Source organism: Caretta caretta, chromosome 26, assembly GCF_965140235.1.
Source record: "Caretta caretta isolate rCarCar2 chromosome 26, rCarCar1.hap1, whole genome shotgun sequence".
NCBI classification, from domain to species: domain Eukaryota; kingdom Metazoa; phylum Chordata; order Testudines; family Cheloniidae; genus Caretta; species Caretta caretta.
In genome coordinates, this window is record NC_134231.1 from 11,496,756 (window position 1) to 11,509,459 (window position 12,704).

The following is a 12,704-nucleotide window of genomic DNA, read 5'->3' on the forward strand; positions in this document are numbered from 1 at the left end:
GAGTGACTGAACAAGTCAGCCTTTAAATTCACTTTAACCACAGAATAGGGAGGTATCTGTATTAGTACTCTACCATCATCCTCCAAGTTCCTCACCCCATCTACCTTATTCCCAAATTTTTAAGAAAAAAAAAAAACAGACTTTGTTGCAGGAAAACAAGAGTCCAAAACATAATTTGAATCTGGAAAGGAACACACATTTTTATGGAGGTTCGGGGAGGGAGGGGAGAAATCCACCCTAGGGCAGGGGGGAGAAATAGTGTTTGGAAATATCTGCCATTGGGTGCATTCCAAAGTACTGGCTCTTCCTGGGTTCCTTTATGAGCCAGGGATAAGCCATCCTCAGCGGAGTTTGTTCAGCAGGATCCAAAGGGGGCAACTAAAAGTCCCACTAGGCAGAGGGAAGGCTCCTGCCACTTGAATTCCAACAGTGCTGGTTAAACTAGTTCCTCGAGTTTGCAAGGCACGTATATACACACACACGCTCTCTTCATTATTTCAGACTACAGTTCTTCAGTCACTTTTGCAAAAATTCCATCTTGCTTCTGACTTTCTATGCCTTGTGCCACCCCACCAACTTGACAGCCTTAGTTAAGCAATGGGTAGGGAAGGCTGTATTTTTACCCAGCCAACATCTTAGTTCACCTCCACCTAATGGGTTTCTTCCTCTAGCAGAGGAGGATGAGGCTTCTGGGCTCAGCCTTTCAAAACTGCCAAGCAAGCACACGCACCCAGAATCATATGGGTGCAAGCAAGGTTTTCCATCCGAGATGGATCCAGATTGCACCAGCTCAAGGCCCGGGTTGCCAGGCTGCTCTCCAGATCCCTATCGCTGCCAATGCAACTCGCTTCCTTTACACCCCTGATTGAGCATTGCAGTGGCACATTGAATGCAATGCCAGCCGGCAGGCAAAATGTGAAGCTGCAGTATGTTTGATCTACACTGCCTCCCATGTGACCCAGATTTCCTCGGCTGTACCCTCTGCTTATGGAGGGTGATCTCCTCTATTCCCCCATTGCAGCATGATCTCACGGGCCTTCGTTAAGCCACTAGCCCCATTAAGTGGGCTGGTGAACAACAAGGCCTTTAAGACAAGCACCAAGTAGGAGATGCTCTCAGCATCCTTAGGGATTTTTGATCAGTTGTAGCAATCGGCCCGTTTGAGGGAAGGGACCCAGGCACCAGCATCCAACAGAAGAACTGACTTAACTCCTCTCACATCCCGGTAGCTTTGCTCCAAGGCATGCATCGTACTGATTCTGCAGGCTTAGCTGTGCCCTGTTTACTTGTGCAAGCAGGTCGATGGCAGACTCGGGACCAGGAGTCAAACACTGGGTCCCAGTCCCCTCCCTAACCACTAAGCCATGTTTAGAACCCACAAGTCCTTAAATCCAGGCCTTGCTCTCAGCACAGACACTCACTCACAAAGGAGCTCCAGGGCTATCAGGATAGGATTTCCCCCTTGCCATGCTTTCTCCCTCCATCCCAGCCCTCTTAACTGTGGGCTACAGCACAGATTAACTGAAATGCATATAATACGACTTATGAGGGCTGATCACGAGAGGTCCCAGAAGCATGAAAGCTTTCTTTAGGCTGCTATCAGTATCCCGGGTAGGACTTGCCAGCAGCGATTATTCATCAGTAAAGAAGTCTATTCCTTCCCTGTGTTACAGGGATGAGGCCAGAGAGCAAGTTTTAGGCAGTGTGTGTAATGACAGCAGGATCAGGTGGTAGTTAGCCCAGTACCCAGGCTCCCACTGCAAACAGGGCCTTAAAGAAACAGGCCAATATACAGTCCGTATATTTAAAGTCAGTGCCTCACCAAGCAAGAGCAAAAATCACCATTGCCACCAGTTTGTGGGCTGTTCTGGATACATTTTGGCCTCCTCCCTATCTCAGGGTCAATGGCGTGCCCGCACCACAATCAGCCTTTCAGTCACCCTCAGGTAGGCTACAGATCAACCAGGACTTGAAAAGGTCATTAGAAAGATTTCCAAGACACCACAGTGAAGAAAAGGAGGGAAGGGGGAGTGGGAAGACAGGACCTAGGGAAATACACTGTCCCTTCCAGCTGGCATAGCCCTCCCCCTCCCAGTTCTTAGGCACCAGCTTCTTTCTCCCTATTAAGCTTATTTCACTCAATGCCTTTGCAGAACCCCATACAATTAACAAAAAACACTGCTCTGATTGAAAATTCAGAGGCTTTTGTGCCAAGAATGGCCTATGAGTAGGTCTAGTGGAAGACAGCATTATTCTGAAGGTCGAGGGTAAGGTTATTAGTGAGAAACATTCAGAAGGTTCTGTTAGTGCCTTAGCATATGACACGCAACATTCTAGTTACGCCAGCAGAGCTCCAGATCAAATAATAGTGATAATTTTATATTTACACACACACCCCCCACCAGCTTTCTACATTGCAAGCACTTTACATCCAGTTTAGAGACACCTTTAGGATTCCAAACCCTTCCTGTTAGGTTTTTCCCCCTTTTTAAAAACACTTTACAACCCAAACATGTAATCTGGATTCTAGTGTTCTTTGCAGTAGCCCCACATCCGTAGACAATCCCATACCCCAACCAGCGGTTTGCCCTACTTGGTCTGTAAAATAGACACTACAAACGGAGGGAGAATTTCCTACAAAGGTAGGAAAGGAGGAATCTGACTGGAGAAAGTTAGGGGAAAGACCATTGCTTTCATTGTTTATTGGTGGAGAGCTCCTCCACTATAATGTGCCATGATTTTTGTTTTTAAAGCATTCCAAGTTGCAAGCTGGGAAAAATCCAATCCCTGCTGTTTTTATGGTCTCCTTTTGGATTTCTAAAAGGAATCAGTATTACCCCCAATTGATTTACATATCTGAAAAACTGAAAAGCTGTCTGCTGTAGATGCCATCAAATCACAAACCCCTCCAGGGCAATGAAGTCTTGGGGGGGTGGGATGGGTGATTAAAGAAAGGCCAGAGCCTCTCTGTTCGTAGTAAATAGAACAGCTTTCTAAAGGAAAAATAAAGACAGTGCAATCTTACCTTCAGCCAGCACTTCATCCACCGTCACCTGGTATCTCCCAATATGGAACACCCTGCCGATGTACCCACTCCCTGCCACCGTGTTACTGCCGCTTCCTCCACTGGTACCAGAGCCAGGGCCAGAACCGCCCTGCTCTCGACGAGAGTCAAAAAACTTCTTCATCTCTCCGGAGATATAATTCTATTACGATTAAAGGTGATGTTATTTTTCAAGGTCCAATTTCCCCCCACCTTCTTGATTCCAGCCAATAAAAATAATCCACTCCTAGTGGTGATTTGTTTGAAGTAGGGCAGATGCCTTTTCCCCCCCCCCCCCTCCTGGCAGGCAGAGCTGGTCAGATTTAGACCTGTAAGGAGCACAGAAAAACAAAGAGGGACAAACGATTACAAACACTTTGCAAATAATCAGGAAAAAAAAATAAACAAAACATACCCCTTGCCAGATCTTCCCCCCATTCCCCTCAATATAAACTCACAAAATCTTGCCCTTCATCACCCAGCCCCCAAAAGCATTGCAAGCAGTTGATTACAGAAGGATGATGTACCTCTTCCTGGGCAGCTAATGATTCCATGTAAACCCCCCCCCCACACACACACCTAGGAGCCAAAGGGGTGGCTGTCGCTAGCAGCTAAGCCACAGCGTTACCACGGCTGCAGCCTGTCTGCCGGCACTGGGTGGAACATGGTTATAAGGTAACATTGCCACTTAAAGGAGGCGAACAGCAGCTGATAACCAGAGACCATTACAGGGCTGATCTGACTCCAATCACCCCCCCGCCTCCTCCAGCTCCATCCAACCAGGAAATGAACTGTCACAGGAAGTCCCTGCTTCAATAAAGGTGGGTGGAGTGGGGAGATGGTGCATGGGTGATTTCCCATCCTTCTCCCCAAAGCTGTTCTTTTTAACCCCTTCAGGCCCAGCATTATTCCCTCCCGCCTGCACAGTAGATTTCAGCTGGGCAAAAAGCAAAAGGCTGGTTGGGAGGAAAGGGGGCTGGGGGTGGTTCCGAGCCCAAATTAAAGCAGCAGCCAAGTAAGCTGGACATCCAAGAGTGGTTGTTTTGTTTTTGTTTTTTGTTTTTTTTTTTAAACTGCAACAGACCTTCTCTGTCGCATGGCGTTCTGGGAGTGGTAGTTCTCCCAGGGGGCTGCCCTGGCCAGCTGGGCAAGGAGAGGGACTACAATTCCCAGAATGCACCAGGAGAGGAGCTGAGGTACGGGGGGGGGGTTGGAATAAAGCGTGATGGTGCGTTTAGTTGTCAACCTTATTCGGTGCCCCCTTGGCTGGGTGGCTGAGGTGATGGCGCCGGGGCTGCAGGCTGATGGGTTTGATTAATAAATTAGTATCAAGAAATCACACCCCCCCCCCCCCGGCTTGCAGCGAGGGCGCCTGGGAGTTGTAGTTTCTCTGTACTCTATGGAAGCCGCAAGAGGGGCATCATTCTGGCCAGAAGAGCAGAGCACCCAATAATGTTTTCCAATGGAGCTGATTTCCTGATTTCCCCCCCCCCCTTCACCCCTGCTTGGCAGGAGTTTGTATACTCAGCCTCCTTTAACAGGCAGCCAGCCGCCTCACTCAAGCAAAACAAACAGGCTGTGCTGGGAAAAGCGGGGCTGGGCCGTAGCCCTGTTCGTTGTTTGCATTAGCCGTGCTTTTTTAAAACAAATGTCACTGGAACGATAATAAATATTCAGTGGTGGGGGACTCCCGCGATTGTTTCGTGCGTCTCCGCGTGTTCTGGGGGGTTCGTAAAACCCCCACTCTGGGAGCATGTGATTAGGAGAGAATCTCACTCTTTTTTGTTTTTGTTTTTAACGAAAGCTAAGTTGCTCGCTTCCCGACGGCAGAGAAAAGCGTGAAGACAGGCCCTGATTGTGCCCCCAAAAGCTCAGAAGCCAGGAGGCAAATAAAAAGAATCCCATGTGTATTGTTTTTAATCTTGTGATTTATTTTATGCCAGACTCATGATTTTGTGGAAATGTGATTTATGAATGTTTGGGGTTGGCAAAACTGATTATTTATTATTCTGTTATTTCTTTTTCATAGAATCACAGAGTTGAAGGCCAGAAGGGACCACCAGATCACCTTGTCTCGCCTGTATATCAGAGGCCACTTTCTCCTCTACCCCATTCCCCAAGCAAGGCATGGTGCTTGGGGAACATCGCAATGGGCCCAGTCTTGCAAAGTGCTGATAGCTGGGTGCTCAGCTCTGTTCAGGGTTGGGCCTGCAGTCCTGGCACAGCTCAAATCCTCATTGATTACACTGAATTGATTAGTGCATAAAGGCTTTAGGATTGGAGCCCTCAGACTTGCTTTCCATGCTATATCCCTTTGTTGGTCTTGTATATTTAGACTGCAACCCTGCAATGAGCTCCACACAGGCAGCAGAATTGCCAGTCCAAAGCATTCAGAACTCATGAATCGTGTTTCAAAAAATCATGATACTGACTTAGGAATTATGAGATTTTTCTAATCCTTGAGCCTTTAGATCTCACGACTGCACAACTGTTCTCTGCAACCATGAGGGCTAAAAACTTACTAAGAAAGAAAGAAAGAAAGAAAGAAAGAAAGGTGAAATTCTCATGTAATCACATGACTCCCAGAGCTGAGGCTTTAAGAAAAATGAGATTGTCGTGAGAGTTGACAGCACTGAGGCACTAGTGCATGGTTTGGGATGTAGGGTCTGAGCCGAAGTCAGTGGAAAGATTCCCATTGATTTCAATGGGCTTTGGATCAGGCCCTTTAAGGCAGTGGTTCTCAGACTTTTGCACTGGTGATCCCTTTCACACAGCAAGTGCGACCCCCTGCTTATAAATTGAATGCGACCTGCCCTCATACATTAAAAACACATTTTTTATATTTAACATTCTTATAAATGCTGGAGGCAAAGTGGGGCTTGGGGTGGAGGCTGACAGTCACGACCCCCCAAGTAATAACCTTGTGACCCTCTAAGGGGTCACGACTCCCAGTTTGAGAACCCCCTGCTTTAAGGTATGTCTACATTGCAGCTGGGAGGTGTGACTCCCAGCACAGGTATACAGACTCGTGCTAGCACACTAAAAATAGCTGTGTGGACTCTGTGGCTTGGACTAGCTGCCCAAGCTTGGACCCGGGAATCAGACAGGCTTGGATTTAGGGGGCTACCCCAAGCCACCACCCATGCTGCTATTTTTAGCATGTTAGCTCGAGCAAAGCTAGCGCATGTCTGTCTACTCAGGCAGGGAATCGCACCTCCCACCTTTAGTGCAGACGTACCCTTTGATTGTAAGCTATTTGGGACAGGAGCTTAGCACAATGGAGCCACCATTGAATAGACACCATCAGAATATAAACAAACAGAAGTACGGAACTGAGTTTACAAACCTGTGCTTTGCTCCTGCAAATAGGTTCCTTCTAAACCCCCGGCCTTACTCATCTAGGGCTCCATGATGCCTCGCATGGTGGAGGTAGGATGGTTCGGCGCCAGGCTTTCTGGGAGCTCCTGGCACATAGGGGGAGCTGCCTGTGGATTAACATTTATTGGGGCCCTGGACACAAAGAACATTTGGGCTCCCCACACCCTGGAGGTCTAGGGATGTTGGGAGCCAGGGGGGCCATGGCCCACCCACTTTTTAACATGGGCGTAGTAGCCTCGGGAAGGCAGGGGCTGCGCTTCGCGGCGGAGGAGGTGATCAGCTCCCCCGCTGCGAAGCACAGCCCCTGCTAGCAGCGCCAGCCTCTTCCCGCTGGGGGGCTGAGGGCCCCACCCCCTGCTCCTCCTCTTCCTCCTGAGGCCCTGCCCCCTGGCCAGGCCGGAAACCGGAGCCGGGTCATGGCAAGAGCCTCCCAGGGAGCCTGGACCACGGTGGAGAGCCCTGGACTCTCCATCTGCCCTGGGCGGGACACGCTAGGGAGTGGGGACACAGGCCGGGGGCTGCTCTTGGGCACCCTGGCGCCCAGGGCAGGTGGAGGCGGGGCCGGATTTAGGGGCAGGTGACCCAGGGGACCGCTTGGAGTGCGGACTCAGGGGGCTGTTTTTGTGGTTAGCGATGGAAGGGAAAGTAGAACGTTTGAGGTCACATGTTTCAGCTATTCCGTGCGCGGACTCGTTTTTCACTAACCGCCGAGAATGTTCTGGGCCTTTGTAGAATCTCCGGGAACCTTCCAGATCTACTGAGAACGACGTTTTCCATTTTGACGCTCAGGCTCCTGAAAACGTATCTTTGCGTGACGATGGCCGACGAGAGACTGACATCACTGCCTGTTTTATCGCTTGAAAATACCATTGGCCAGGCTGTGGATCTCTCCGACCCTGTGCTTCAGTTCACGAGGGCGAAGGTGAGAAAAGCGACCTTTTGAAATAAAGGACTAGGGTTCGTAGTCTAAGCCTGTCACCTACTGTAACGCTACTTAATACTGGTCCACCCATGGGTGGCGCGTGAGCCCCCTGTTCAAGGAGCCTAGCCCCTTGCCCCGCCCCTTCTGCCTGAGGCCCTGCCCCTTCTGTCTGAGGCCCTGCCCCACTCCGCCCCCCCCCCCGCCCGAGCCCCTCCCCGTGGCTGGAGGAGCCTCAGTCCAGCCCACCCAAGCCGCCCCCGGCCCGCCAGCCCGCCCACCTGAGCCACCCCTGGCCCACCTGCCCGCCCGAGCTGCCCCAACCCCCGGATGCCTGGAGGAGCCCTGAGCCTCACCGTGGCCATGGTGGAGAGCATTCGTGGAAGTTTGGGGAGGTTTAGCCTCCCCTAGCCCCCATTACGTGCCACCAATGGGTCCACCCAGTGTTGGTGTACAGTTCAATTTCTTGATGTTAGTACATTTCAGTTATTCTTAACATTAAAAAGTTTCTATAAGCTTAGAGGAAACGAATTTTTTTATTTGTTTATATATGGCACCAATAAATACGGATTTACATTTCCTAGCGTGCAAATTGATCGGCTTATATGACAGGGATAAATCACGCATGCAAATCATACATCCAAGTTGCGAAATGAGCTACAAATGCAATAAAAAAATAAGCTATTCAAAAGTTGAACAAATGCGGGGGGGGTGCCATTTGGTCTAGGGCTGGCCCTGGGTGGAGGGTCCGCTGCTCTCCACAGCGCTCCCAAAATCCACCACTGCTTCCTGCTACTCTGTAGCTTTATAGAGTTTTGAACAGTGGAGTGGGCGCTGGACCTTAATTCTTTTCCCACTTTTTATTGGTAACTTGCTGTATAATCCTGAGCAAACCATCTCCCCTCACAGTGTCTGTGTTTCCTGTCTCCCGCCCTTTGTTTGCCTTGTCTATTTACACTGAAAGCTCCTTGAGGGCAGAGGGTGTCTCTCACTATGTGATTTTACCGCACCTACTACAATAGGCCCCTATCTTGGCTGGAGGCTTTAGGTGCAATTGTGACGTAAATAACAACAATACATTAATAACCTATTCCTCTCTGTGCGCAAGTCTCGTTCTGCAGGCTGGGATGGGGCAGTTTTTTGGTTTTGTTGTTTTAATGGATTTTCTGCTTAATGTAATTATTTCCTAATACTCCCATCGCCCAGATTTCATTGTCCTTGAGGTGTTTGCAATCTGCAGCTTTGTTAATAATCTTTTTGTTTTGACTTTTATATTATATTCGAATATTTAATATAACACATACAAATATCTAATACACAACGAATATTTGAATATAATATAAAAGTTGAATTAAAACAACAATATAGAAATGAAATATTTCAACAGTATCAAAGCAATATTTTTCAGAATTTTTATTCCGCAGGAAGTTTCAAAATTTTGCCTTTTCATTCTGAGTCAAAACAGTTTTCTTCCCCAAAATGTTGGACTTTCCCACAAAACAGAAATTCTGTTTCCTGACCAGTTAAACCAAAACTGGAGAGAGGCTTCCATTGACTTTCATGGGCATTGGATCAGGCCCTAAAACTTGCAAAGACAAAAAAGCATAGAAATGTAGAGCTGGAACTGACTTTGAGAGGTCATCAAATCCAGCCACCTGGGCTGAGGCAGGAGCAAGTAAACCTAGACCATCCTTGATGGGTCTTTGTCCAACCTGTTCTTCAAAACTTCCAGTGACGGGGATTCCACAACCTCCCTTGGAAACCTATTCCAGAGCTTAACTATGCCTAGAGTTATAAAGTTTTTCCTAATATCTAACTGAAATCTCCTTTGCTGCAGATTACGCTCATTCCTTCTTGTCCTACCTTCATGAGTTTAATTTTTCACACCAGGCCTAATCGAGCTCCACCAAGATCAGTGACAGTCTCTCGTTTGACTTTTCTGGAAAGTGGGTTGGATGCACCCTGAGGTGTCCCATTAGCTCATATGGGACCACTCACAGTGTGTAAAGTTAAGCACAAAGCGAAAAGCTTTGCAGGATCGGGGCCTTCGCTGGTAACTGTAGCCGACTCACATCCCCTGTGGATGAGCTACTAGAGGCAGACGTACAGTGCACGCTGAACAGTGGGCCACATATGTACAGCACCAAGCACAATGCCCCTATCCACAAAAAGGTGCTTAGGTGCCTGACCCCCCCCAGATTTAGGTGCCTAAGTCCCATTTTTAGGTGCCTTTGCCCTCCATAGAACTCCCACTCGGCTGCTGCTCAGCAGAAGCACCCTTGGTTCCTATATTTCTGCCTCTGAGTGCACCGCTGCCTCCTTCTAGGCACCCAGGAGCCTTTCTCCCACCTCAGCCCCATAGCAAGCCAGGACCTGGGGGAAGGTCGGCGCTCAGTCACCCGTAGGGCCCGAGCTGGTAGGCGTGTGCAGAGGCCCCTAAGATCTATGCAAGTCAAGGGAACCTTTAGCCTACTGGTTAGAGACCACCAGTTCACGTCCCCCCTCTGTCTGAACAGGAGAAGGGATTTGAACAGGTATCTCCAACCTCTCTGCTAGTGCTCCAATTCCCGGGCTATGGGATATTCTGAGTGGGGTTCCCTCCATCTCTCCTGCTGGAGTTGTTCAACTTGAACTAAATCATTGAATAGCTAAATACTCACTGGGACAGAAAATGAGTTAGAATGACTCTAACCTGGGTAGTGGGAGATCCCTGTTTAAGACCACCTCCCCCCCCAGCCCCATCTGCCTGACGAGAAGAAGGGATTTAAACTCCTCTTCGGCTGCTGGGGCCTTGACCTTGATTGGAGCCTTTGGGAGTTGCTGTAATGCAGATAATCTGTGACAATAATCCAGAATGCAGGTGACTGTCTCTACCACACTCTTATTTGGCTGATTTGATGGAAAATTCTGCGTGTAACTGGGAGCATTTCCAGCAGACATATATGTGTGCCTCCAGGTTTTGTTTTAAAGGAGAGATGTTTACTGGAAATACAGGTGTGTAAACAAAATGTTAAATCAGATATGTTTGCAAGCAACATGCAGGCAAGAGTGATTAAGCCCCTACGGTCTTTGGCACCGTCTTTTCCTTTCTCTTACCTCGTTTGAACAGGGCTTTTCGACCTGGGCTTCAAGTACTGCCTACGAAAAGTTTTGTGGCATTTTGTGAGGGTGCCTCACTGTTTTTCTCAACCTTGGACGCATTTTTTGAAAGTTATGATTGTTAAATTGGATCTACAGGATAACCAAATAAAATATTCATAATTGTACTTAGCACGTCTCATCCGTAGACCTCAACGTATTTCACAAAGGTCTTTATCCCCATTGTACAGGTGGGGAAACTGAGGCATGGGGAGGGGAAGTGATTTGCCCACGATCACACAGTGAGTTAGTGATCGAGCCAGCACTAGAAGTCAAGTCTCCAGACCCAACTCTGGTGTGCTGGGTTAGCTACTGGGCTACTCTGCCTCTCCAAAATATTTAAGTATACACTGACAGAGTGCCAGATTTGGCCATCCTTACACTGAATAGTCTCATATGTCACAAGTCGTGCCACCAAAGCCAATGAAAATATGGTACCACATGAGATGGGTAAGGATATCACACAAACTGGACCTACAGATGCCAAGGGCCTGCTTCTCTTCTCACATATATTTTATGCTGGCTTAATGACTTCTGTGGAGTTACTCCTCCTTTACCCAGTGTGAGCAACATGAAACTCAGATCCTGTAGGATCCCAACACCGGTAAGCTAAGCATTTCAGTTAATAGGCGCATAAATGGAGCTCTTGGTCAGTCTGAACCATGTAAATGCATGATCGATCACCACTGGTGAATATGAAAGGTTCATCTGCAATAGACATCAGAGTGCTCATGGGGATTCTGGAGTTGCCCTAGTGTAAATGAGACTAGAATTTGTCCCACTGTACAAGGTTACTCAGCATTACTAAATCCACTAGTGCCAACGCCCAGTGTCAACATTTGAGTCAGGCACAAAACGCCACGAGATTGGCTTAAAAACTGTGAGAATTTACACATAATAGAAACTCTTTTTCTTCACCTCTTTGGTGTCAGAGGGGTCATGTTTTCAAGCTAAATTCTTTAGAGCACAATTGGGGGGGGGGGGGTTTCTGTGTTTGTACTGCACCGAGCACAATTGGGTCCCATTCCATGACTGGGGCTCCTAGGTGCTACCACAATATAAATAATAACAAAATTTTCTTCACTATAATGAGGGCTAGAAATATATATTTTTTTTAAATGTAAGCTGCAATTCTTAGTTTTCACATGATTCCAGGAGCTGGGGCTTTGAGAAAATATTGCAAGACCTGTGATAAATTCCTGAGAGTTGCCAACACTGTATATCACAGGAACACAAAACATACGAACTTAAGAACAGCCATACTGGGTCAGACCAAAGGTCTATCTAGCCCAGTATCCTGTCTTCCGACAGTGGCCAACGCCAGGTGCCCCAGAGGGAATTAACAAAACAGGTAATCATCAAGTGATCCATCCCCTGTCGTCCACTCCCAGCTTCTGGCAGTCAGAGACTAGGGACACCCAGAGCATGGGGTTGCATCCCTGCCCATCCAGGCTAATAGCCATTGATGGACCTATCCTCCATAATTTATCTATGTTCTCTTCTGAACCCTAGTATAGTTTAGGCTTTCACAACATCCCCTGGCAATAATGGCTTTGAGTAGGCCCACAAGAGCGACTGTGTCCAGGCGGACCAAGGTGGTCACAGGAAGAACCTAACCGCAGCTTCCCTGACCAGTTTGGGGTGGAGCAAACCAACCTGGAGCCCATGCCCGAGGTGTGGGGCCTGATCGCCTGGTTGCACGACACTAGATTTTCATTATGGGTATATAAGGACATAGCTCTAAGCTGGATCAGTGCTGTTGTCGCTCTGCTGGTGTCAGGATCTGCGGGGTGTGTTTTGCACACACAGTGTAACTCCACCCCACGATGGTGGCATTTTAAAGGGCACCTGCCTCCTCTGTGTGGTGATATTATGCTGCACTGAATCAGGAGCCAGCACGTTGAGGTAGGTGGCCCATTAGTGATGCTATGTATCCTTTTCAAATGTTCCTTTGCTGGAAAGGAAGAGGAGGGTCTGAGGAGCCTCCGGGGGAGTTTATTGACTTGCCCACCCGGCTTCCCCATCTGAATACCTACCCCACATGCATATCTACCTCAGTTGAGGCAGATCTTGCAACTCTTGCTCATATAAATTGCCTGATTAGCAATCCTTCATTAACACTTGTAAAGCACTTTGAGGTCCTCAGATGAAAAGCGCTAGAGACGTGAGAAGCGTTATTGCTGCGTTGTTGATGATCAAACTTTCCAGCCAGCTCAGCATTCTGTA

The 12,704-nt window shown here is 48.2% G+C and overlaps 1 protein-coding gene and 1 long non-coding RNA gene across 11 annotated transcripts in view; both read right to left on the reverse strand.

The window, feature by feature from the left end:
- The window catches only part of AAK1 (AP2 associated kinase 1), a 128,217-nt gene extending 124,367 nt beyond the window's left edge, over positions 1 to 3,850 (reverse strand). For 4 of the 10 annotated variants that reach the window (XM_048829195.2, XM_048829194.2, XM_048829193.2 and 1 more), the window contains exons 1-2: positions 3,623 to 3,837; positions 3,026 to 3,372 (exon numbers count right to left, since the gene is read on the reverse strand). In XM_048829195.2, the coding sequence (XP_048685152.2) occupies positions 3,026 to 3,188 (163 nt within the window). In that variant the 5' untranslated portion in view covers positions 3,189 to 3,372; positions 3,623 to 3,837. Of the gene's footprint in view, positions 1 to 3,025; positions 3,373 to 3,570 lie in introns of all 10 variants that reach the window. The other 6 variants (XM_048829189.2, XM_048829190.2, XM_048829187.2 and 3 more) reach the window with 6 other exon arrangements.
- A 4,007-nt stretch (positions 3,851 to 7,857) lies between these two features.
- LOC125626358 (uncharacterized) overlaps positions 7,858 to 12,704 on the reverse strand; it is a 45,440-nt gene continuing 40,593 nt past the window's right edge. The window contains exon 3 of the long non-coding RNA XR_007353746.2: positions 7,858 to 12,699. This is a non-coding gene — a long non-coding RNA (uncharacterized LOC125626358). The remainder of the gene's footprint in view (positions 12,700 to 12,704) is intronic.